A 27821-nucleotide genomic window follows, 5' to 3' on the forward strand; every position below is an offset into this window, starting at 1 on the left:
ATGATAAAAACTTCCCTATATTTTTCTGGGATTCCATGAAAACTTTTTCAATATTGCAGGAGTTTCGAGTACTCGTGACTTGCTGAATTTCCTTTATGATTTCTTCCTTTTGTAATTATTGAATAAATTAGAATTCATTGAATTTAAAGAATCGTAAATAACTTTCTTAAACTAAACGAATTAAATATTTTTTGAACTGCCAAACGCTTTAAATTGTGCGTAAATTACCACAAAATCCAAATCCAGCAAAGTCTCAGACACTGTCATTTTAACTCTATTTTCAACAAATTTGTGTACAAAAGAAAAACGTCAAAATTTGACGTTTCAAAATTAGACGTGTGTTGTTTTTTTCTTTTCTGTACGATTGAAATTTTTATTAGGGACTAGTGTTTGCAAATTTTCCTTGGGAGGATAAATAATAGATCGACTTGGATTTAATCCAATCAAACTACGAAATAACTAAACATGGCCTCATTAATATTGCTGCGTAATGGCCACATAGCAAGTAAGTTTAATCGTGCTCAGTCGCCCTAACAGGAGCACATAAATATTATGTAACTTTCATTTTGCATTAAAATGTATACAATAATTTATGTATTTTTTATTAAATATTTCACGTTTAATTAATTCAGAGCAACAGAGCAGCGCTGCATTGAGCGTACTCTTTGTGCGCCATGCTTCGAACTCCTCCGAAGGTCCTCGCCCACTAAAAAGCACCAATGTCAGCACCATGCGTCGTGGTACCGGTGGACGTAGCAGCTTTAATGGTATTGTTGCGACTATATTCGGTTGTACTGGTTTCGTAGGTCGCTATGTTTGCAACAAGCTGGGCAAAACTGGTACTCAAATGATAATGCCTTATCGTGGCGATCACGGAGAAGCTATTCGTCTTAAAGTGTGCGGCGATTTGGGTCAAGTGCTGTTCCAATTTTACGATTTAAGAGATGAAAAAGCGATACGCGATGCTGTGAAGTACTCAAATGTAGTTATCAACTTAGTTGGTCGTGAATTCGAGACTAAAAATTTTAAATTCAATGACGTGCATGTGGAAGGCGCACGTCGCATTGCTAGGTAAGCTAAAGTTAAACTTAATTCAAAGGATTTACCATGTAATTTTTAATTTTTTTATAGAATCAGCAAAGAAGCTGGAGTAGAACGTTTGATTCACCTGTCTGCTTTGAACGCTAGTCCTGAACCAATGAGCTTTGTGCTTGAGGGTGGCAGCAACTTTTTGAAGAGCAAATACTACGGTGAATGTGCTGTTCGTGATGAATTCCCAGAGGCCACCATTATTAGGCCAGCTGACATCTATGGCTCTGAAGATCGTTTCCTACGATACTACGCCCACATTTGGCGTCGCCAGTTCCGTGCCATGCCACTCTGGTTTGCGGGTGAACGCACTGTAAAACAACCAGTTTTTGTGTCGGATGTTGCACAAGCTATTGTCAATTGCGCTAAAGATCCCGATACTGCTGGTCAGGTTTATCAAGCTGTTGGGTAGGTTTTGAGCACTGTTGAATTTACATAATTTCAAATATGTTAAAACACCCAATTCCCATTTTGCAGACCAAAACGCTACCAGTTGAGCGAATTAGTTGACTGGTTCCATCGTGTTATGCGCAAAGATGAAAAATGGTGGGGATACCGTCGTTATGACATGCGTTGGGATCCAACCTTCCTATTGAAAGCCAAGTTCACTGAGCTTATCTGTCCTGGACAACCTATTGGTGAGCTACATATGGAACGTATCGAGCGCGAATGCATTACCGATGTTGTTCGTTCCGACATACCGTGCTTGGAGGATTTGGGTGTACAATTGACCTCCATGGAAGAGCAAATACCATGGGAATTGCGACCATACCGTGCTGCGCAATATTATGATGCCGAATTGGGAGAGTGGGAGGAACCAGCTCCTCCAAAACCGATAGAACATCGGGAAGAACTACGTTTGTTTGCATAAAACCACTATAATGGCAACAACGCTAACAACAGTCAACCAAATAATGAACAACACTCATCATATGAAAGTTGGTGGCGTTGGTGGCCAAACAGCGACTTGAAAAAGAAACATTTGCATCTACGCGAATTGCTCTTCGTTGTACTTGTTGTGCGTTCTTTGTGGTATGGAGTTACATCTAGTGAATTATGGTCGATTATGAATGGTGTAGAAGTTGAAAATGAAAATTTAAAAAACAAATAAAAGTAATTTGGTTAATGAACCGCTATTAAAAATTAAGAAATTTGAGTTGTATTTTTATTTTGGCAAAGAATTGTTATCGATTGGAAATATTTGCCCACAGAATATATTTCGAACAGCCGATGTATTTGTATAAACAATATAAAACTATTGCTTGCATAAAAATCTAATAATCATGTAGGTGTTAGTACTTTGTTAATTATTAAAGTATATAACCTATCGCACTTATTTATTGATTACTTTTGATTTAATTCTTGCATTAAGTTTAATTTATCGATATTTAGAAACATGGAGCAGTGAACATAGCCACTTCTTACCGGCTAACAGCTGTCAGTTGCAAACTAAAGCTGCCATATTAACGAAACGAAAATTTACCTTTCACACCTGAGCAGCTGATTAGTGCTCTCAAAATTGTAGTTGGTTATGTTTGATCATTGCGATTATTTTTACTTTAAACGTGCCGTAGGCCAATAAGAATTCGGCTGTAAAAACAAGTTTAAAAGCCGGTTGCTAAGTTTGGTAATTTGTATCTGAATGTGTACATGTATGTGTATGGCAACTCCTTTGGTTGTAAACTGTGACATCTAGAACCCGGAAAAAAGGCGAGGAAACATCAACGGTTTTTCTACATCGTGAGCCTTTCGTGTCGCTCTGCATTTGTATACACAATTGTTCGGTTTGGTGTGCATTTAACTTGTGAAATTTCTGGAAGTTCTGAAATAAATCCGCTGTTTATTTCTTAATACAATTCGTGTATGTTAATTCTATTTTAATGTGTGCGTAAAAATTGTATATAATTACAAAGTAAATAGTAGTGCTAAGTGCTAATTGTGCATGTGTAATCGTTTGATGCAGAAATATAAAAAAGGCATTTTGATTATGAAATAGTCCGAAAGTTTTGCATCCTAGCAGTGCAGCATAGCGCATATAGGTTTTTTTGTCATGTTGATGTGTTAAATTAAGTTTTTTTCAATAAATATTTAAGTGTCACACCCATTTCAGGAGCCAAAGGAAAAAAAAACAGCCTATCCGAAGTGTTTAGGAAAAATCGAAATCGTGCGAATTACAGAAGAGTGCTAAAACGACGCCCAAGAATAATTGCTGTCCACAGGAAGCTATTGCAAATTTCGCGTGTGGAGAGGTGAGAGCTTTGAAGCTACCGTCAATGTATGCATAAGTGCAGTGCAAAAACAAATTTTATTACAACTATCCCTGCGCAAAAATTGCTTACAGCTATTGCAAGCTTGACACTAACAACAAAAAAAAACGGCAGTTATACTGTTGTGAGTGTGTGCAATAAATAGTCTTGTGCTATTTTTAGAATATCTGCAGTCTCTTGAGCCCATCGCAATTTTCATTAAATTGAACGGCAATTGTAAAAAATAATTATTTTATTCGCGTTTTCAGTGTTACAACAACTAATCAGTTATCAGTACGCGTAACGTTATTGGATAACCCGTTGCTGAGCAGTGCTCACTCAAAAGCTAACCGGATTTTTCACGCGCATATACAATAGCAACTACAATAGTGGTTGCCCTTTTTAGCATATACCAAAAATTTATGCGCTCTACCGCAACGGCGGCGTCAAAGGTGTATAGCCGACGGAGTCGTTACAGTTACAGCAGCAGCAGCAGCTGAAGACAGGTGAAATCCAGCTACGCTTCAGAATGCTATTTGCAGCCTGCACCCCTGCAGCGCCGAATCCGCTGCAGCATACTGCTCATGTCGCCAACAATTTGGGGCAACAGCAGTTGACGTCTCTGCAACAGCTGAAGGATCAACATGCGATGTCCTTATCGTCATCGTCGTCGTCTTCGGCTATGCAAACGCCGGCGCAAATGTCGCCACAACATCAAATTGCAGCAACAGGAAATTCAGCTGCAGCGGTAGCAGCGGCAGTGGCTGCGCGTGCCAATGAGGAGGCTAAGGGTAAGTGCGAATATGTATTGGAAGGGGAAACAGATAAACTTGCAAATGCAGGCAGATGTACTAAATGTATACGCTTACCGTTAGATTTATGTATAATTTTTCCGATATATTTTATTCTACGGTTGAGTAATCTAGTGCATATTTACATTTACATATGTGATATAATATGTTATTTATAATATGTGTTACATGTGTAATGCAATTTTGAAGGAAAGTGACAATGGCCTTTGATTTTAGCTTTTTAATTTACATACCCATTTCACACTTTGTTATGGGCTTAATGCCTGCTTGTATAATTTTCTCATCGCTTTCTATTTGCGTGCACTTGCCGGTATTACCCGAGCGTGCTTTCAATTATGCAATCAGCGAATGGCATACACAAATGTTTGTGCGAGAACGAATCTTGCATATTTTGTTTGCACCCTACAGTTAAAATGTTATAAATTTGAGGTGATTATTTATACAAATCTTCTAGTGCTTTGAACGTTCTTTTATGCCTTCACCACTGTTGGGTCAAATGGCTCGTTAGTAATAGCCAATTATTTTCCATTTTTCTTCGCAAAACCAGTACTCTGTTCAATTGGGCTAATTCGCCAATTATATTATATATTTTTTGTATGTGTATAAGAATACCCACATCTGGTTATAAATATAACCAAAATAAAAACGATAATTTCACAGCGTGTTTACAAAAAAAAAAGAAAAAACAGCCAATTCTTTTCCATTTTTCTTCGCAAAACCAGTACTCTGTTCAATTGGGCTAATTCGCCAATTATATTATATATTTTTTGTATGTGTATAAGAATACCCACATCTGGTTATAAATATACCCAAAATAAAAACGATAATTTCACAGCGTGTTTACAAAAAAAAGAAAAAACAGCTGTGTATAACTGAATGATAGCGTCACGCATTCTTGACAACACAGATTTCTTAATACATACATATGTATGTATATTATATGCATATATAGTATGTAATTGTTTTGGCATTCTAGTTTTTGCTGTAGGTATTTGTAAAAAAACACATTTCTATGCATTATATACAATAATATTTTCTTTTTAGTTGAACTAAATAAAATTTGGCAAAAATAGAAACTTCTGCACACACTCTTGGCGTGTGTAGCTAATTTTTGACAATCATCAATTTATTTCAAAGGCTGTTGACATTTGTGAAACGCAATGTCATCTTATAAAGTTTATTTTACGCACATAAATAAAATCGTCAACATATAGCTTTAAGCCACTCATACATATGTAGGTTTTAAGGACTAAATTATTAATTATAAGTCAAAAAAATTGGCTGACAATTGTGGTATGCAAATAGATCTAATATTTGAATCAATGGTGCGAAAATTATAATATTTTACTATTTTTCAACTGTTTGTATTTAGTTTATTATAACTTCTGTTACAAAGTTTACAATGCATACAGTGATGATAAATTCACAAAAAAACGTGCAGTTGAAGGCATAAAGGGATGACTTCGTTCTCCAGGGGTTCGAACCAAATCAGCCATAAAATCTGTTCCCGAACGCATGCGGCAAATCCCCTTGAAAGGGTTTCGTCTAGCAAGAAGGGTCTATTTTCACTAATTCATTTTTTTAATAAATAATAATTATATAATTCTAACATTTTTTTTGTTCGAAAGAGATGTTTTTACAAAGATTTGGACATTTTTCAGAGGAAAATATTTAAAACACGGTCATTATGACGTCATTTCCGGCAGCCTCCGCGTGAACTGCAAAACTTCTAAATTAAAATACATTGTTTCTTTTCAAAAGTTTTTACAAAAATAATTAATATTTGGGGAAAATATTTCAACGTTTTTGTTTTAATAGTTGTAATTGAACAAAAAATGCTTAATTTAAGACTTTTGTAATTATACTTGTATATCAAAGATCTGTGTAAAATTTCATTTCATATCGCGAGTAATATTGAAAGGCCATTAAAGTATCCTTTTTACAGGTGAAAAATTTCACAGTGGAAATAGATTTTAATAAGTAAAATGACGTAATCTCCCAAAAATTGTAATCGTTTGAAGTATAGCCGTAGCTATTTCCTGTTGTGCATATTTCTTTCACCAGTGCACTTTTGGACCAGTACGCCTTTGAATTGCGTCAATCGTAATTTCGCTAATGTACATGTATAATGACTATGATTCATTGGGTAATACATATGTATATGTGCAAATTGTTATAAATTTAAAATGTGCCTATTGTAATTAGTTTTACTGTGTCTCTAGTATTTGTGTGACATATTGCAAAATAAGCCGAGTGCAGGCGTGTGCAATATAATTGCATTTATAGACATTTATTTATTAGCTGTAAATTTACGTACTCAAATATGTATGTATGTCTAGGCATTAATCAGTTGTTAGGTTGTCGATTTTGTATTCTCTACAATCTGTTCTATAGAAGATCATTTCGTTAAATATATTAATTATTCAACTGCGATATAAGTATTTCTAAGTGCGTATGTATGTGTTAAAGTTTGTACTATTGCATGCATACATCGGATGTTGTTTTCCTTTCGATTGATGTTTTTTTTGTTGTGTGCAACAGGCAAAAATGTATATTTTACTTAATATACGACAGGTACTGTATAATGGCGGATCATTGCTTATATTAATATCTTGTTTATATGTACTTTAGGTATATTAGACCACTTTATAAGGAAACAGTCTGAAATGTACTTTCTGAAGCCACCTATTTTTTTATGCCTCTAAAGATCAAAACTGTATGAGCTGATTATTGTTGGAGAAAATATTCAGTAGATATTGAAGGTCTTTTCGACGCATGGATCTATGCTGGAAGGGATAAAATCCATATACACTCAACAATGATCCTACTACGTTGTTCAGAATATATTGGGTAAATAAGTAAATTGCATCATTGACAATAAATATGGATCTGTTACGAATGTACTGTTTGTATATCTGATAGTCATCTAATCCGTAATCCGATTCCAGTTACGTTAAACCACCTGCCAAAAAAATGATGTATGATCAGGTTCATTTCCGCTACGTACTTATGTAAATACCTACAGGGTTTGTGCGGAAAAAAATGGGACTGAGTCGATTAAAAAAAAACGTAGCGGAAGCGTTGGGATGTCGGGGTTAGGGTGCTGTTCACAAGAAAGGCGGTGTTAGTCGGCCGCCACCGTGTGTAACGGTCTTTTTTGTAGACTTTTTTTTCGTCGCTCCACAAGATATTGCGCTCACTTTTTCTCACCACTTGGCCCGGACCAATTTGCATGATTTTTTGCGAATTGTAATCTTATATCAATTTTTTTTGTTTTTGCAATTATGGTATTCTTCTGGCTGTCCTGCCAGGTAAATTAGCTCGATGTAACCTTCGTAGGGCCATTCGGGAAGATATTTAATGTACCAATGTCGGCTGATATTATCCTTAAATATATCAATGGGGCCTTTTTACCAAGAGTGACGATACGGTTGTCCGTTGTTGTTAATGTCTTTTTCTGTCGACCGCGAGTTTCAACATTCTTTTTAATCCTTAGAGCATTCTGCACGAAATACAATGAACGTACTAATATTTTAGCGATATTCGTAAGACTTTGGCCCTCTTTGCTTAGGTTTAAGATGATACCCTTTTTCTCCGTACTGCAATGCCTTTTTCTACCCATCAGCAACCGAAAGAGCAAACCAATACAATAAATCGTCCGATTTCATTTCATTTATTTAACGCCAATCGGCACTATACATCTAATAACAATTATAATTATAAATAAGACAACAGGCTTAAACATATAAAATTAGAAATTAAACACGTAACCTAGTTCGTATGCTAGTATTTTAATAAAGCTTTTTTAACGATCTTTCTGAGGTTCTGTAGAGATCCGCTGAAGAAGTCGATGTCACCGTGCAGAGAGTTTACCAATCTACAGATTCTTTCCTTTAGGCCATTGATTACATAGTTTTTGTTCGATCTGCAAGGTTTCCTCATCTGTCTAAGGTTAAGCTCATTTGGTACGATTTCAAAGTCTGCGAGGATTTCTGGGGCATCAATTAATCCATTGAAGATTTTGAATAAGAAGATGAGGTCTGCTACCTGCCTTCGAGATTTCAGGTCATTTATTTTCAGGATTTTTCGGACGTCTTCTGTTGAATTGATTTCGTTTCTGTGTCTGTTATGAAATAGCAGCGCTTTGCAGAACTTGTACTGGGTTCTCTCTACTCTGTTGATCATTGAGTCCGTGAATGGGGACCAAATCACTGTTCCATATTCTAGAATAGGTAGCACTAATGCTGAGAATAGGCAGGTTAACGAGCAATTGTTCTCAAATTCCCTACACATCCGATTAATCAACCCTAATACTTTATATGCCTGCGAAGTAATTCTATCGATGTGTTTCTTGAAATTTAGTCTTCTGTCAATAGTTATATCCAGGTCTCTGATGTCTTCAACTTCCGTGACTCTTTGGTCGTTCAACGTGTAGGTTAAAGGTACCTGCATATGCGCACGGGTGAAGGACATCACTGCGCATTTTTTCACATTCAAAACAAGTTTATTTATCTTACACTAGTTATACAGCTCATCTATATCGTTTTGTAAGATGTGAATATCAGAAACGGTGGAAATTCTACGAAAATTGTTTAAATCGTCAGCGTATAATAAGTATTCAGACTGCAGTTTCCTCCCAATGTCATGCACAAATATGTTGAAGAGTATGAGTCCAAGGTGGGATCCCTGGGGAACACCAGATGTGACATCATACTCATCTGGTGTTCCCCAGAATCATCGATTCTTACTTGCAACCTTCTTCCTGTTAGGTACGATCTCATCCATCGTAGTGCATTGCAATTCACTGCATAATTTTTTAGCTTCACCATAAGAGTCTTATGGTCCACTTTGTCGAATGCCTTGCTAAAGTTCGTATATATTGAATGAACTGGAATACCACTGTCCATGGCCTTCAAGATGTAGTTGATAAAAACGTGATAAAAAGACTTACTGAATATATGCGTGATAGGTTCACAGAGCCCGACAGCACAGTTGCGTAGAAATATATTAGGCAGACTATCAGGTCCTGCTCCTTTTTTTTGGATTCAGGGCCAACAGCTGCTTAAAAACTTCAGTGTAGTTAGCATCAAATTCATTTAGCTCCACATTTCCTACAATGTCAGCAGATTGATGATGACCAACTCCGCTAGGGCTCATTGTATAGGTGTCTTTGAAGTAAGATACGAAGATATTACTAATCTCCGCACCCGAATGAGCGGTTAGGTCATTCCATGTCATGGTAGCTGGGACTCCCATGTCGGTATCTCTTTTGTTCTTGACAAACCTCCAGAATTCATTTTTGTCTGAAGAGACTAGATTTTCCACTTTATTAATGTATGATTTGTAGCATATTACACTTAATTTCTTGCTTTCGAGTCTCAGTTGGCTAAAACATCTATAATTTGACTTAATTTTATTCCTCCTATATTTGATATGTGCAGATTTCTTCAATTTAATTTTATTTATAAGTTCTTTAGAGAACCAGCAGGGAAATTTACTTGGTTTCCTCGAATATACAGAGACGTACTGAGAAATACCTTAATGTGCTTTATTATAAAACCAACTAACCATATCATCCACTTCTTTTATTTTGTATAGCTCAATCCAGTTAGATCTTAAAAAGAAAGCATTAAGACTCACATAGTCGGCGTTCTTAAACGAATAAGAAGGAGGATAGTTTGGTATTAGGCTAGGCTGAAAATCCAAGGAGATCTCCAGAGGCGGGTGATATTTATCCACAGTTGTGAAAGCAAGATTGAGAGATCCAAATTACTGAAACATAAATCCAACAGTTTATTATTTTTATTTTAGATGTTATTGAATTGTTGACACTCAATAAGGGCAGTGGTATCGTACAGCAGCTTCTCGCAATCAAAGCGCGGTGTACTGCTGGGCAAATTGTAGTCTCCCACTATCATGATCCTTGAATCCGGAATTTTTTCTCTCAAATGTATTAATGTTTCTGTATGGGCATAGTATATCTCATAATTAGATTGTGGTGGTAAATATACGCACCCAATGATGATACAAGCATTATCACCTTTGATCCTTATGAAGATCCGTTCTAGGTTATTGTTCCCAATGGATATAAGCTCAGCTTTAATTATCCGTTTAAAAGCAATCAGGACACCACCTCCTCTCTCGCATCCTGTCGTAGTATCCCTGTCCTTCCTTAGTGTGATATAAGACCTATCGATGAATTCGTTATTTTGAATAGATGAGTAAAGCCAGGACTCTGTGATACATATTACGTCGTGCGAACTACTTGCTGATGAGGTAGCTTAAAATCTTAAAATAATTAACAATGTACTTATTATTTTGACCACTTAGAAAACGAACATCAACAATCAATTGCCACGCCCACTTCAAAGAGTGGATTCAGCATTTTATTTTTGCTATAAAAGGTACTACCATATCAAATTTAATAAAATCAACCCGTAGTTGCATTTGTGTACTTCACCAAACATTCAAAATTCAATCATGACTGCAGCCTTAAGCAATGTACTTACTACATAAGTACATATGTATGTATGTACATATTTTGACCATATGTGTATATGCTTAGGCATACACATAACATATGCTCAGTCTTATTCAAATGGAATCAACTAGAACAAAATTTTCGAGTTCGTCATGTCGGTCTTACCACACCACGTTTCAAGCTGAAACATGCGTATCTAAAATACTTATTTGGCTAGACTCAAATTTTGTTTGCCAAAAACATGATTTTTAATTAGACACACTGATATACAACGACGAAAGCCAAAATTCTCACATAATGTCTAAGTTAATTAAGAAAATACATACATAAAACATATTTATGTATGTTTTCTCTCTCTCACTTCTTACTTTTTCTACCTATTTAACCGTCATTTCTTATAATTTATTTTTCTAAATATTCGATTATTTTGTTATTATAATATGTATGCTGGTTCTGCTTTTTAATACGCTTTTATTAGCTTCACTTGTATGTATGTATGTATGTATGTATGTAACTTTTTTAAGTGGTACTGAAACGTAGAATATTTGAGAGACACTGTAGGAAGGCGACAGTAAGTTTAAGCAGTACATATATAAGTATAACCGCGCACCGGAAGAAATAATATCAAATTAATAATTCAAAACATGTGACTTTTAGGTAATAAAAAAATTAATACAAATAATAAAATTTTTGTAGTAAAAAAAAATTCAGATACTAGTTTTCAAAATGCCTCCGAGAAGCAACTGTAGTAGAAAACTTCTTTTTTTAACTTTGGCTGTCACGTCGATGTGAGCTTTTTAAAAATTGTCCCCGAATCTAATGGCGGAGAATACGATTTAAGTTATATTCGTTTATATTTCACAATATTGGGAAATCTCATAGAAGAAAAACTAAAAAATTAAAAATAAATATAGTTTAAAAAACTAAAAAACACGCTTTTAAAGCATATCAAACTAAAAAGTGAAAAATAATTTTTTGTATAAACTAACAATAATAATGAAAGAAAAATTCCTGCATTATTGTGAGAAAAGCGTGGGGTGCTTTGTGACATATTTTTCATATATCGAGCATTCCACGCTATTTTCACAATAATGCAGGAATTTTTCCTTCATTATTATTGTTAGTTTATACAAAAAATTATTTTTCACTTTTTAGTTTGATATGCTTTAAAAGCGTGTTTTTTAGTTTTTTAAACTATATTTATTCTTGCTTTATTTAAGTCTATTACTCTCCGCATCGTCAATTCTCATGTGCTGAACACATAGAGTGCGACAGACTTCAAGCGACATCAGTCAAATATATAGTATTGGGTTGTCAAAAAAGTCGTGCGGTATTTTCGCTAGTTGGCGCTGAAAGCGCGTAGTTCTAGTTTTATTCGTCGCATCGGGTCATGCTATACCTTTTTGGAAAGCTCATTTCAAAGAGAAAATACGGCATATTTTACAGTACTACTACGATAAAGACAAAAATGCATCTCAAGCCGCCAATAAAATTTGTGCAGTTTTTGACTCGATACAGTTTCCATTTCCACCGCACAACGATGGTTTCAACGTTTTCGTTCTGGTGTAGAAGTGGTCGAAGATGCGCCACGCTCCGGAAGGCCTGCCGTCGAAAATGCGATAAAATCGCTGAATTGGTCGAAAGAGACCGGCATAGTAATCATCAAACTGTTATAAACCATTTGAAGAAGCTTGGAGTCACTAAGAAGCTCGATGTATGGGTGCCACACGAATTGATTCAATAAAAATACCGCAAGACTTTTTTGACAACCCAATATATTAAAATACGCACGTTCTTAAGGACAGTTATGTATGGTGTCGTGCAGCTGTCTACATAACTGTGTCCATAAGAACGTGTGTATTTTAATATTTGACAGATGCGCTTCCAGTCAGTCGCGCTCTATGTGTTCAGAGCGTCATTCAAAAAAAGTGAAAATTTTCCATTGCCATATCTGTTTTGTTACGGAAAAGGCAAAAAAGCAAAACTAAATGAGTATACATACATACATACCTATATGTATATCGTTGTATGCTTTGTTTGCTTGCCTCTAAGTAGCGCACATTGGGCACAAACAAAAAAGGTTTGTGGCTGCCAGCGTCATCGAAAGGAAAAAAATTGAAAAAACAAACATTAGTGATTGGTTTCACTGAGTTTTTCATACATATATTTGTATGTATATACATATACTACATATAAAGAAGAGAATTTGTTATAATTTTCACTACAGTCGGCCCTAACAAGTCAAAAAATACATTTAATTGCATAACACTTGACAATAACAGCTGTTTTGTTGAGGTTACATTAGCAAATGCTCATAAAATCAGAGAGAGCAATACGAATATAATACATACAGTGGCGGACAAAAGTCTACATACACTCCCTATTTCCATTGATATGAGAGTACAAAAAGTTTTTAGAAAAATGTGTTGATACAGTTTTATTCTAATATTTATTATAATAACAATTAACTAAAAAAATTCATTATTTAACATAAAACAACAAATTTATGGAAGAAAAACTCAAAAATTGCTTTGACAAAAGTCTACATACAGTTCAAATCTCCTACTTTGTACATTGTAATATTAACAGTAAGGTAACGTTAGCCTTTTTATTTTACTTCAATATGTTTATTGTTTGATATTTATTGAATTTAGTTGTGGTTTAAACATTTCAATAGCTATAATGGCTCCGCGAAATGAAATATCAATTGATGTAAGAAATTTGGTGATAAAAGAAAGAAAAAAAAAAATCATATGGTGAAATTTCTAAAATTTTTAACTTGAGTCGAGCAACAGTACAGACAATTCTAAAAAACTTTAAAAATAATGGTTCCAACGAAAATAAACCGCGCAGTGGACGCCCAAAAAAACAATCTCGTAGAGACGTCAGCCTGATTCCCAACGAGGTAGACCAAAATCCAAAAGTAAATGCTCCAAATATAGCCGAACGCATAGTAAGTACATCACAAATGAGTATCCAACCAAAAACAATAAAAAAAAACTCTAAACGATAACGGATTCCACAGTGGAACACCACGGAAGAAACCTTTTATTTCTGAAAAAACCGGAAACTTCGTTTAAAGTTCGCCAAAAAACACAAAGAAAAGGAAATGGATTTTTGGAAAAAAGTTTCATTTACAGATAATTCTAAATTCACCCTTTTTGGTAGTGATGAAAGGGCTAAAATTTGAAGGAAAACTAACGCCACGCATGAACCGAAGAACGTAGTATAAATTGTGAAGCTCGGTGGCGGCAGCGTAATGGTTTGGGGAGCTGTTGCGGCCTCTGGAGTTAGAAATTCGGACTTTATCGAAGGTGAAATGGACGGTTATAAGAATAAGTCTCTGTTGGAACATAATTTGAAGCCTTTGGTGGATAATTTAGGGCTCGGTTCCAGTTGGATATTTCAACAAGATAACGATCCGATGCATGCGGCGCAAATTGTTAAGGACTGGTTGCTTTATTATACTCCAAGTCCATTAAATACACCACCTCAAAGTCCAAATATGAATATTATTGAACATGTCTGGGAGATTTTGGAGCGTAGAATTAGAAAGCACCAAGTTTCTAGCTCTGCCATACTCTAAGAGCGCATATTGGGACCTTGGAACAGTATTACATCTGCAGCGTTGACAAATTTAGCAGAATCAATGCCACGGCGTCTTCAAGCAGTTATAGATGCCCATGGGGACCCAACTAAATACCAAAACGTCTTAATAACTAGCATTTTATAAAGTTTTTCGCACTGAATTAAGATATTTTTGTACTGTATGTAGACTTTTGTCAACACAATATTTGAGTTTTTATTCCATAAATTTGTAGTTTTATATTAATTAACGGATTTTTTAAGTTTGTTGTTATTAGAAAGAAGATTAGAATAAAACTGTATCAACACATTTTTCTAAAAAGTTTTTGTACTCTCACATCGAAGAAAACAGGGGGTGTATGTAGACTTTTGTCCGCCACTGTATGCAATGGTATAAAACAAGACATTGTGATACAGAACAGAAGAGGTCTACATACATATGTACATATATCCGTAGTATTCCACTTTTGATTAATAAAGTATGATCCTTTTAGATATATGTACAGTGGCGGACAAAAGTCTACATACACCCCCTGTTTTCTTCGATGTGAGAGTACAAAAAGTTTTTAGAAAAATGTATTTATACAGTTTTATTCTAATATTTATTATAATAGCAATTAACTAAAAAAATCCATTATTTAACATAAAACAACAAATTTATGGAAGAAAAACTCAAAAATTGCTTTGACAAAAGTCTACATACAGTTCAAATCTCATACTTTGTACATTGTTATATTAACAGTAAGGTAACGTTAGCTTTTTTCTTTTATTTCAATATGTTTATTGTTTGATATTTATTGAATTTAGTTGTGGTTTAAACACTTTAATAGCTATAATGGCTCCGTGAAATGAAATATCAATTGATGTAAGAAATTTGGTGATAAATGAAAGAAAAGAAAAAAAATCATATGGTGAAATTTCTAAAATTGTAAACTTGAGTCGAGCAACAGTACAGACAATTCTAAAAAACTTTAAAAATAATGGTTCTAACGAAAATAAACCGCGCAGTGGACCCCCAAAAAAACAATCTCGTAGATACGTCAGCCTGATTCTCAACGAAGTAGACCAAAATCCAAAAGTAAATGCTCCAAATATAGCCGAACGCATAGCGAGTACGTCACAAATGAGTATCCAACCAAGAACAATAAAAAAAAACTCTAATTGATAACGGATTCCACAGTAGAACACCACGGAAGAAACCTTTTATTTCTGAAAAAATCGGAAAATTCGTTTAAAGTTCGCCAAAAAACACAAAGAAAAGGAAATGGATTTTTGGAAAAAAGTTTCATTTACAGATGATTCTAAATTCACTCTTTTTGGTAGTGATGAAAGTGCTAAAATTTGATGGAAAACTAACGCCACGCTTGAACCGAAGAAAGTAGTATCAATTGTGAAGCTCGGTGGCGGCAGCGTAATGGTTTGGGGAGTTGTTGCGGCCTCTGGAGTTAGAAATTCGGACTTTATTGAAGGTGAAATGGACGGTTATAAGTATAAGTCTCTGTTGGAACATAATTTGAAGCCTTTGGTGGTTAATTTAGGGCTCGGTTCCGGTTGGATATTTCAACAAGATAACGATCCGATGCATGCGGCGCAAATTGTCAAGGATTGGTTGCTTTATTATACTCCAAGTCAATTAAATACACCACCTCAAAGTCCAAATATGAATATTATTGAACATGTCTGGGAGATTTTGGAGCGTAGAATTAGAAAGAACCAAATTTCTAGCTCTGCTCTACTCTAAGAGCGCATATTGGGACCTTGGAACAGCATTACATTTGCAGCGTTGACAAATTTAGCAGAATCAATGCCACGGCGTCTTCAAGCAGTTATAGATACCAATGGGGACCCAACTAAATACTAAAACGTCTTAATAACTAGCATTTTTTACAGTTTTTCGCACTGAACTAAGATATTTTTGTACTGTATGTAGACTTTTGTCAACACAATATTTGAGTTTTTATTCCATAAATTTGTAGTTTTATATTAATTAATGGATTTTTTAAGTTTGTTGTTATTAGAAAGAAGATTAGAATAAAACTGTATCAACACATTTTTCTAAAAAGTTTTTGTACTCTCACATCGAAGAAAACAGGGGGTGTATGTAGACTTTTGTCCGCCACTGTATATACTTGTATGGCGACGGGTTCATAACCTCTCAACTGGGTAACAGTTAAATTTAATATACATTGTTAAATTAAGCCCACCAAAGTGGTGCCGAAATATGTTAGGGCTTAATTTTATTCTGCTACTGTAGACCTGGTCCCAGATAGAAAACAATCGTTCTAGGTTATATCCATAAAATTTGTAAAGTTATATGGCGCTAGTAAGTAGGGTTTCATTTTGTTGTTATAACTAAATCAACAGTCCTCGGCCACGTGGGAATTATTCGATGGGTCAGTCTATGGCCGGATAAAGTCTGAGTCCGTTCCTGTCGCATACATACGATTGCTGTGAGTATGATTTTTAGAAAAGTTTTCAAGATATGAATATTCTTAATTTTTGGAAGAGATTTCTCATATCCTCATCGTTTCGATTGTCTTTCCAAAAGGCTTGTTTAAATCGAAGCTGAACCAACCAAGCCTGAACCTTCACTGGATAAAGATCCGAAACTGTTTGGTTAAGTCAAATCAGTAATCATGAACACTATACGGACGCAATTTGGCGTCAGAGAAGGTCTTGGAACACGCGAGGTATTGTTCTGTATATGTTATTGCTCTTGTTGTTACAGCGATGAATACAAAATCGGTTTGGTGTGAAAATAAATTGTATTATAAATGATCTAACGGTTTACGCAGATTCAAATTGTCGAATATGTGCCTCAGGAAGATGTGCCTCCGGCGATATTAAGACATCGATGGTCTTATCAATAACACACCATGTAAAATTACTGTGTTTCCTAAGGAACTAATTCTTTTAGTATTTCGATCTTTCTATTATATTATAAATATAGGCATATGTATGTATATATAATCCGATATTATGCATTTTTGAAGCAGAGTCAATGCCATATTCGGAAAACATTTAAAATTTCAAATGTCGAATATAATCAACTGTAGCGCACCGAATTGATTTCATGTTATGTATTGCTTTACAAAGCAAAAAAAAATCATTACTAATAAAATAAATAAAAACGCAACAAAAACCTAACCTACAAACTTACATACACAATAATAATTTATGATGTAAAGACTTTCGCTCTCTTCCTCTTTTCGTACTACGCTCTCAGGTGCTCATAAATTTTGCCGGGTCTTTTTGCTGGGTCTTATGTGCCAATTATAATATACATACATATACAATAATAAAGTATGTATGTATGCATATAGAAAAGTTTGTCGCTTGCGTTGTAATTTCCTATTGCTTATGACTACCCCATTGGTCTCATACTCGTAATACTAGATTTGCCTGGTAGATATATACTTATATGTAAGTATGTATATACCGTACTATGAATATATTGCGAATTCTCAAAAGAGCTCGAGATTATGCCATTGGCCTTCAATTACATGTCCACAAGATTGCGCTCATAACCCCAACTGTGACTTTTGTTGCGCTCTCTGTTGTTGGGTTTTTGGTTCTCCAACATTCATACATATAGCATAGTGACATACATATACTCAAATTATGATACTTATACTTATGTATATGTACATATTTTTATAGTTTTTGTTCTGTGTTTTGACCGTGCTTGTTTGTCAGCGTTATTGACATTGAAGAAACTTTTGCGAAACTTTGATTTTCGGCGCCTAATTATATACTTGTTTATATACATGTTTGTCAATATATGTACATATGGTATATGTATTTGTGGAACTTCGGCAATGCACTGGTAGACAGAAAATTCTTTATACATAAGTATGTATATTCCCTAATGTAGCGGCAAAATGCATTTTCTATAAATAATTATCATGAAATAAATTATATTTGAATGAATACGCTTTAGATTTGCGTAGAAATATGCGAAAATTTCAAAATTTTCCCAAAACAAATTTCTTCGACGCTTATTTCATTTAAAAATACCCTTCACAGTTGCATTTTTATAGCATAAAATGGTCTAAATATATCTTTAAATTTATTTTAATAAGTGATCATGTAGGCCAGCAAAATGCGTTGCCTTGAACAATAAACCATGACCGATTTCGGGAAGATATCCGGTCAAATTAAAAAGTTGTCTATACACGGGCTTGATTTAGATCGATGTTTGTTATAAACTATAGTGCTCCGATATCGGCGTTACCGACAAATGTGAAGTTTCTTAAAGAGAAGAGAACTTGTGCGACATTTCATATCGATATCTCTCCCGGAGAGAATTAATGCAAATTTTGAGATCCGCTTATATCAAATGAAAGCAAAATATTAATTAGAAACCATAATTAAGTCATAGTAGAGTTTACTTGCCTCGATTCCACTAACTTATAACTATAAGTAGCGTTTCACTGCTACGAAAGGAAATATTTCTGATGACGATATAAGATCGAGTTTACGACTTCGTATTTTTGATTCCTTTTAAGTTTTTAAGCTATACTGACTCGTTTTACTAGTTGATTTAGAACTGGTTTTGCGTTAAGAGCTAGAAAACAAGCTCATAGAAGAGGAAGGGTTCCTCGAATACATTAGAGAAATGTCGGATAATAATTAATGTAAATGTAATAGATTAATAGTTGTAAGGTTCATTTAGTGAATGATATAGAGCAGATGACTTCTCTCTCTATCTATATTTTTTGTCTGTCCTTATATTAATATAACATGATAGATAGAACACTTCTTTGAATCTGTAGAATTGTTCGATGTTTTTATGTTTTTGCCAAAAGGTCGTCTCTTCAACTGAACCGCAGCAGCTGTTTCCTAAGCATCTTTAAATACATTTTTCCACTCGTGTTTTTATATTCGTAGCACTATTCGTGAATATCTGTAATATTGCCAAATAATTAGAAAAAAAGTATTATTTCGTCATTAAATGTGGAATATAAAATATTTGCCCACGTAATTGATAAGCTTTCAGATGATGTACAAATGTACTGTAAACGCTACATGTTTTGCAAAGAACTGTACAAATTTTGTATTATGCAATCCTTGTTACCGTGTACTAAACGCCACTGAAATTATTTATTTTTAGTCCACTTCCACGCTTATGTATTATGTTCGGGTCTACTAAGCTTGATAACGTTTAAGTCTGAAATTGATATGAGACTCAACAGCTGGCTTTCGAACCACTAGTGGATTCACGTGATTCGCGCATTGGCAATATATTTCTGGTCAAACGAAAAATAATTGGAAAAACGAGAGCAGTTTGAAAAGCATATAGGAGTAATGACAAATGCAACACTGCAAAGTATTTTATTTTATATTATTAATTATAAAATCATATAATCGAAGTACAAGGTGCGTTTCAAAGAAAACAGGACTTGAAAAAACAGAACAATTGGTTTTTTTCGGCGAAATCAATTTATTTTATTTAAAATAGTCTACTTCTGTTTCAATACAGCTTTTTGCACGGTCCAAAACCATGTCCGGTGTAAGCATTTTGAATGGCCTCTACGTCTGCATAACACTTTCCTTCCATGGGCAAATGCATTTTTCTGAAAAGGAGAAGTCGCTCAGTGCCATATCAGCTGAATACGAGGAGTGATTAATGGTTAAAATATGATTTTTGGTCAAATAATCGTCATTCGATTGTTGGATTCTGAGCAATTTTTGGTCGTCAGTCAATTTGTGCGGAACAAACCGTGCACACATCTTTCGTAAGCCCAAACGATCGGACAAAATGCGATAAATCGATGTTTTGGAAATGTTCCATTTCCATGAATTTCAATGATGATTACGGCTAATTTTTGATGAAATCACGCACAGTTTCGATAGAATTTCCGGTGATCACGGATTTTGGTTGGCCCACATGTTGATCGTCATTTATGTCCTCACGACCACTTTGAAAATGTTGAAACCACTCGTGCACTGTGCTACGGGATAGGCAATCATCGCCATAAACTTGTTTTATCAATTGAAACGTTTCGCTAAAAGTTTTACCAATTTTATAATAAAATTTAATGTTGGCTCTTTGTTCGAAACTCATTTTCGCACCGATAACATAAACATACTGACACTTAAAAACGCAATAACTTAACTTCCAATCCATGAATTCTCACTGGACAATCGATAAAGATAGCAGATTCTAACGCACCAGTCGACATATACATAAATGGCGCCACCAGGGGTCGCTAGATACAAAAAGTCCTATATACTTTGGAATTCACCTTGTATAACTGATTTCTCGCACTGTTCTAGTTTCAAAGTTCGTTTTTATACTCCTGCAACATGTTTCCACTTAGTATAATGGTTTTCTTAACTAACGGTTGTATGTATCATCTAAGGCTAAGCGAGATAGATATAGGGTTATGTATATATACTATAAATGAACTGGTTGACGAGTTGAGTTTAAATACGGGTGACTGTCTTGATAAAACTTGACACAACTGTTCCTTGGCAAAAAAATAAGCGGAAGTTCGTAGATTCGCGTTATCGAACCACTGACACGTCCACAAATTGAACTTAAGCGAAAATCTACAAAATAATGAAGCAAAAAACTAAGATATGGGATTAGCACAGGGGATCGCAGTAGCAAGGGAACAAATTTTGAAAAAGTGGGCGTGGCCCCGACCTCTAATAAGTTTGTTGTACATATCTCCTAAACCAATAAAGCTACAATAACCAAATTCTATCGACAGTGTGAAAATGGATGAAGTTGGAAAATAACCCCGCTGACTCCTAGTATAACGGTACTGTTAAAAATTACTAATAAAATTAATAAATTATAACAATAAATAATAACATTCTTATATTACTGTGCTAAAATGGACAGAATCGGACTACATCCATATAACATTTTTAAACTAAATTTGATTAGTTCATTATCTAGTAAACAAATCAAGATGCAGTTAATATAAATATACAATACTTTGCACCATTAAACCCTTTGAAGTATGTCACCTTAATTCGAGAAACTATCCACATTAGGCCAAAACTATTCTAGCCCCTGGGTACCCCCAGTACTTATAGTTGACTTCTAACCGCAAATATCGGTCAATGTGTAAGATATATAATGGAAATGGAGATATAATCCTTCCCAAATAACAGTATGTCTGTGTGTCAAACATGGGTTGAATCGGGTCAATACTTCCCTTATCCTCCAAATACCTATTATAATATAAAGATTTTCGAACTTCCGGGTGACTTTATGCCACATATATCGGCCTATATGGAAATGAAAGAGCATAAAATGAATAAATTTGGGCAAAAAATTGACCTAGTCCCTGTATAACTATTATCGGGATTTTTGAACATCCACTCAATTTACTCCATATGAATGGCGATTGCATGTAAGGAAAATTGTTTAAACCTTCGGAGTACGCCCAACTCCGATGAACTAATTATAATGATTTTCATTATACCAGCAAGTTTTATGCCGAAGTGAAGAAGAGTGAGTGTTATTTTATATATAAAATTGCTTTAATATACATATATTATCGAGTATACCTGATCAATGTCAAAATAAATTATCTCGCACATTTCCTTGCTCCCAATATATCCGTTTTAAACCGTTCAAGTTGGTCACAATATGTGAAATTTTTGGTGAAACTTAAAGGAAAAGTTTTTAATTAAACTATGTTATTTATACTAAATTTAATATCTTCGAGTTTTTATATTTTTAATAAAATTTTAGCTAACGCTAACTAAAATAGCTATAGCAATAACACTATGTCTAAGCTAATGGCTGTTAATAAGTCACGAATATCCCAAAATTGACTGTAATCTACTCACAATTTCATTTAATAATGAATGTTCGATTCTTTCGCAATATTTTTTAATATAAAGTTTTGCCAGCACTTGAAGGAATATCCCGGGCTTTGATACTTATATTTCGCATGAGCATAAAATGTTCGGTTACATCCGAACTTACCCGTTCCTTACTTGTTTAAAAGCAGAATTAAAGTAACTGGGCCATCTTGATTATAAGCACAGCAACCTTGGCTAAAATTTAAAAATAAATAACTAACTGACGTCAATGGATTTCATAAAAAAAATAATATTTTTTAAAAAATTTTGTCATTCAAAGAAAAATATTTTTCAAAAAGAGCGGCGAAAGGCTAAAGTACCAGTTTGATTTATAAAACTACTAAAATTAACGCCATGACTTCTAAAAATCAATAGATAAAAATAAAATATTACCAAAATCTTAATTCTTAATTGTCAGGATCGTAGCATTTCCCAGGAAATTTTTTTTTAAGGCTAGACTTATAAAAGCCTTCTTTTAATTCCCTACGCCTTTGGCTAATCTGGCTTTAAAATTTCTTACATATTTAATACATATCGATATGAGAATGATATTTTTCGATAAATAATATGCTGATGATAATTTTTTAGGTTATTTTTTACAAATTGTTAACTCTTATAGTCAAAATTCGCAATACCGGAAACTTGTTGCTAACTACATGCATAAATTAACATCTATATTTAATCTGAAATCAGATTCACGAGGTCGCACGTTGAACTCAGAACCGTGATTCGGTCTGTCAGTTTGTCTTTTTTGCGCACCATTCAGAGAGATAGTGATAGCGCACAGAAACATTAGACTTGTAATAAAAAATAATATGTTTTAATTGGTTAAGAAGTCGCAACTAATATATATATATTCAAAGACTAGTTTTAATACTGATTAAACAGAAATTATACTTAAAAGACTTTGAAAATTATTAAAAAAAGATGAGTTTTTCCCGTTAATTTTTTTTTAATCATGAGTTCGCAATGTCTTTATTTTCACATTTATATAAAGTAGAAAGTGAGATAAGCCTGCCCGGAGACAACGTGCATCAGCTCGGTTGGAGCCTTTATCTACTCGCTTAAATAAGTGCCGAGTGACGCCGGTAGAGGTTGTAGGTCATTATAATTTAGATGGAGAATGAGACGCAGACAAATTCAATGTGGAATCAGATGTAATCACGCCTTTGGAATGGTTTTAATCTTACTTTGTGTTAAGGTTTAATAAAGCAAGGTTCGATCACCAAAATAACAGCTCTTGAGCGGATAAAGCCCAAGTCCATCGCGGTAACGTAGAACCGGCTGTTGCCAAAATTGTTTTTAGTCGTTTTTATTGCACACACTTCCTTAATTCTGCCTGTCGTTCACTCGGATACTATGTATTATAATTCTTATAGATGTTATGAATTATAGTAAGTATATCCGCTAAGGATCTTTTTAGTTTATTGTGTGTAGACATGAGCGTTTCTATAATACTTTTTAAGCATATTGGATGTAATTGTAAACTCTTACAACAAAAGCCTTATTTTTTATTTATTTAAAGTAAGCACGTGTTGACTTGTGTTCATGTGATTGATAAGATTTAGTCTATATATTTTAATAAGTTGGCAGATAATACAAATATTGACAAATAGGAGATTTGTACTTTGAAATTTACTCGTGTAGAACTGTGTCATCAGCTTGCCGGTTATTTCCCTCATTTTTTATTTAGAATTGTATAATATTTGTAAGAGCGTGTTACGAAGAGATAGGTTATCTGGGGTTCAAAAAATGTTTCGGCTGATTTCAGTTTAAATTGTAAGGATTTAAGTGTCTCAACTTTCTTTAATGCTTCATTCTAATGCTGCAATGTTTCGAATTTCGCAAACCTACCTTTTTGGCGGTTCATTGTCTATTTAAACTCTTAATCACCAATAAAGAATCACTCTCAGTTCCTCGCATTCATGTTTCCTCCTTATTAAATCACCGTTATCAATAAATTTGAAATTATCTATCAGTTTACTTTTATTTTATATAAGATCCCATAGTTGTACCTCATAATTTGCATTAGTTCCAATGTGTGTTAGATATTTCTGTTGTTGCGCTTTCGGTTTTGCTCTCTCAACAAATTTTAGTGTTTGTTCCCATGCGCAAGCGGTTGATCCGTTTCGCGCTCATTTTACAATTGCACAGTGTGACTTACTTGAGAAATGCATAGCTGGATATACTTTTCACAAAGTTTACGGGAAATATGTACTATGTTAAAGCTGCTGTGAAAACAAAGCAAAGTCTGTAAAGAATGTTTTAAGGAGTTTTGTACACTTGTTTATTAAAACAAACACGATTTACTTTAAATTATAAAACTAAATTTTAGCTAATATATTTAATATGCATATGTTATATATCCAACATTTGCCTCAAAATTTTAACTGCCTTTTTCTCTAAACGCTGTTCTCAGAGTCGGTGATGAAAATGTCTTCCAAGCGGCTGGAACGATCGAGTTGTTATTTTCACACGAGCTTCCTAAATATATGTATATGTAAGGCGACAATGATCGAAGACAAAAGATTTTTAATCATAATTTCGAATGTTTAGTCTCAGAATTGTAAAATTTGTTTTCAAAAAACTACTTTTTAAGGGGTATTTGGGCTTCCTAGGGTAAAAAACAGCATTTTTTCAACAATTTTTCCACCATATCAAAAATGAAATATTTTATTAGAATTTTTTATTGTTACAAACATACACTATTAACAAAAAATCTGAAATTTTTTGAAAAAAAAAAATATTTTTAACTTGGACATTACGACGCCATTTCCGGTGACTCCTCGGAAAAAAGTTGCGCCAGCGTTAGCAGGATAACTCCTTACAGGATCATCTAAAGTGAAAAATAGATGTTTTAATGAAAACCTTAACTTAGAACTTGGGCGAAGAAAAAAGTCTAAAATTGGATTTTTGTTGGTAGACATTTTGAAAAAAAAAAAGAAAATTTCAGTGAAAATTTCGCGACATTTTTTTTAAAATAGGTGTAATCGATAAAAAAAATCCTTCGTTCAAGTCTTTAAGAGTTGTATCTCAAAGACCTGTGCAGAATTTCATGAAGATCGGTTGAGTAGTTCTTGAGAACTCTGTAAACCAACTTCAAAAACACAGTTTCGAGAAAAACGCGTTTTAGGTGGCGTACTTAGCTAGCTTCAAGCACACATGTTCTCAAGGCTCTATCTTCGAAACTATTACTCGGATCAAAATTTGAAAATTTAGGAGAATATTCTAGAGGTGTTGGAGAATTTATGTATTTGTAGAATTTAATAATACAATAAAAAATTTGATTTTTTGAAAACCGTCTGCCCATGGTAACCCCTTAAAAAGCTGTCATTTAGTCTAAAATCGCAATTGTCACTACCCGTTCGTTCATTACCCGTATTCATATAATATACAGTAAAAATTCGCATTTTGCTTATAGGATTTGAGATAATTGTAAGCTGAAAAATCTTTCTCGCCGCCATATACCTTTTATCGGTTGTCCTACTGGAGATCGCCCACAAGATTGAGGGTATTCAAAATTGTTCAAACTGAATTTAAATTATTAAAGAACATAAAATTTGGTAAATGTATATTATTTTTATTTATTTATTAGATAAAGTGCGTTTCCGAAAATTTTTCTCTGTTATTAAAGTAATGCGCATTGAGCTCATAAGGGACCAATAAAGTTTTTTGGATGATTGACTTCAGATTTCTCCGAAGAAGAACTGAATTTACCAGGCGCTTACTGATTTTCCTGTTGAAAGACGAAATTAAGAATTATGTATAATCTTTACAAATTTCCTAGAACATCTAAATTAATCATTTCATTTACCGGCAACAAACCAAAAACGTTAAAAACATATTGGTGTTGCGCACATCATGTGCGGTCAACGAATTTCGAATTTTTTGGTTTACCTTCTTGTTATCTGGAACATAAAACGCCCAGTATAATCGCCCTCTCCTTTTAAAGACGTCATAAAACTTGTTCAGTTGTTTAACTACACTTCATGTTTTTAACCGCTATCGCACCTCCTCTGCCCCACTGTGGATCTGTGTGTGCGTGCTCTTTGTTGTGCTCTCTTCGTGAGCGTTTTCTTTATTTACTTGTTTTGTATAATCATGCCGCACAAATGTGCTCCAATCTATTAACCGATAACGCCAAAGCGGAAAAAAGCGGTGGGGCACCATGCTCATCAATTCGATTTAAATAGCTTCACAGCCGGCAAAAACCTCATTCTACTCAACGGTTGCGGCCAAAGCAGTACTCGTATCGATCACTTAAGCCCGCGCACACACGCACACACACACACGCATCTACAAGCAGACGTTTTGCTTTTGGCTATTTAGAAAAAGAAAATAAAATAATTTATTGCTAATTCTAGTGACTTCTAAAGAATCGCTTGGGAAAGCAGATTACCAAATTTTTTTACAATTAAAATGGGTAAATTGTGTTTATATTTAACTTGTGATTAGAAAAATTATTTACCAGAAAAAGTGTTCAAGTGCAATATTTCATTATATAATTTTAATGGAAAAATTCTAAGTTTTTCTTTCATGTGTTTGTACTTGCATTTATAATTTCTTTTGTTGTGACTCAATAAATGAAATCTTTGGACTTTCAAGAAAAAATAAAAATGAATTTAGCGGAGAATTATAATTGAAAAATATATACATATAAAATAATATCATTAAAAAGGAAAAAAAATAAAAATTTAATTATAAAAAATATTTGTTTTAAGATTTATATACACTAAACAATTAATATAGAATAAGATTTATGCCACCTTTTAATTATAATTAAGCACTTCGCATTCATTTATTAATTTCTCTCATCTTTTCCCTTCTTATTTACAGAAGCAATGCGTAAACTCGACGCCACATTGGTCGCCTACTTGGCCGGCGAGACCAAGTTGCAATCGAAGCAATTGGAGCCGGAGCTGGAGCTGGAGCTGGATTTGAATTCGCAGAATGAGTCGAACGTCGACGACAACGATGAATATGTTCTGGAAGAATTCGCCGATCCTGTCGTTGAAACGGTTGAGAATATCACACGTGAAGAATTGCAGCTTTTCAGGCGCATCAAAAGCATGAAACTGCAATTGGAAGCGCTTACACTAGAGCCAGAGGGCACTAAACGTATGGAGCTGCTACAAAATGATACACGTCCGATATTCACCGTTGAGTGTCAGCTATCGCATGAATTGATCCAAAATTTGCCACGCTACGAAATGTTCCACATTATGCAATTCGAATCGGAGAAATTCCAAAGCCTAACGCAGTGCACCCGTTTCGGTCAGGAGGCTCAACGCGACATCAACCTAACGCCACTTATCGATGAACTCGATAATACTTTGAATGGCAATGGCAACGGCAACGCTGCAGCGGCTGGAGATGTGCCCAACTTTGGACGCATACACTTTGCCGTCTGGTGGCGCGAACCGGGCACTTGCCTCAATGAAATGCTCGGCATGGGCGTATTCGAATTACGCGAACTCTACGATGCCGCGCTGTTGGAGCAGTGCAAACGCATTACGATTCAGCGACGTGGCGTGCCGCTGGCCAATATTTATTTGAAAATCAATCTGCTTTTGTGCACTTTGGCTGACACCAACAACAACAACAATGCCGCCGATTTGAGCTATGAGGCAGCCTTGCAAGCCATGAAACAACAGCCGGGCGGTGGTAATAAGAGAAAGGGTGGCAGCGGCAAGGGTGCCGCAAAATCTTCGGCATCTGGCGCGGCGGCTGCCGCCAATACCTCCGCCACTTCCTCGAATACTACAGGTGAATATCAGGTTG

The 27821-nt window shown here is 34.6% G+C and overlaps 2 protein-coding genes across 11 annotated transcripts in view; both read left to right on the plus strand.

The window, feature by feature from the left end:
* Nucleotides 1-299: 299 nt before the first annotated feature.
* On the plus strand, nucleotides 300-2240 carry LOC105229484 (NADH dehydrogenase [ubiquinone] 1 alpha subcomplex subunit 9, mitochondrial). The gene is made up of 4 exons (XM_049458849.1): nucleotides 300-505; nucleotides 633-1071; nucleotides 1132-1497; nucleotides 1567-2240. Exons 1-4 carry the CDS (start codon nucleotides 466-468, stop codon nucleotides 1958-1960), a joined length of 1239 nt encoding a protein of 412 aa, XP_049314806.1. The 5' UTR covers nucleotides 300-465; the 3' UTR covers nucleotides 1961-2240.
* A 381-nt stretch (nucleotides 2241-2621) lies between these two features.
* Nucleotides 2622-27821, plus strand: part of LOC105224764 (uncharacterized) — a 37391-nt gene continuing 12191 nt past the window's right edge. Inside the window, exons 1-4 of one of the 10 annotated variants that reach the window (XM_049458811.1) lie at nucleotides 2622-2977; nucleotides 3203-3338; nucleotides 3605-4126; nucleotides 26877-27806. In XM_049458811.1, coding sequence (XP_049314768.1) covers nucleotides 3865-4126; nucleotides 26877-27806 — 1192 coding nt within the window. In that variant the 5' untranslated portion in view covers nucleotides 2622-2977; nucleotides 3203-3338; nucleotides 3605-3864. Of the gene's footprint in view, nucleotides 4127-26235; nucleotides 26464-26876; nucleotides 27807-27821 lie in introns of those variants that run through there. The other 9 variants (XM_049458813.1, XM_049458812.1, XM_049458815.1 and 6 more) reach the window with 9 other exon arrangements.

The sequence above is a fragment of the Bactrocera dorsalis genome, chromosome 5 (genome assembly GCF_023373825.1).
Source record: "Bactrocera dorsalis isolate Fly_Bdor chromosome 5, ASM2337382v1, whole genome shotgun sequence".
NCBI classification, from domain to species: domain Eukaryota; kingdom Metazoa; phylum Arthropoda; class Insecta; order Diptera; family Tephritidae; genus Bactrocera; species Bactrocera dorsalis.

What these genes read in the sequence shown, in the direction of transcription:
- LOC105229484 (XM_049458849.1), top strand. Translation starts at nt 466, where the DNA reads ATGGCCTCATTAATATTGCTGCGTAATGGCCACATAGCAA. An exon ending in GCGTAATGGCCACATAGCAA is followed by an intron (nt 506 to 632) that starts GTAAGTTTAATC and finishes TAATTAATTCAG; the next exon opens with AGCAACAGAGCAGCGCTGCA. An exon ending in CAGGTTTATCAAGCTGTTGG is followed by an intron (nt 1,498 to 1,566) that starts GTAGGTTTTGAG and finishes CCCATTTTGCAG; the next exon opens with ACCAAAACGCTACCAGTTGA.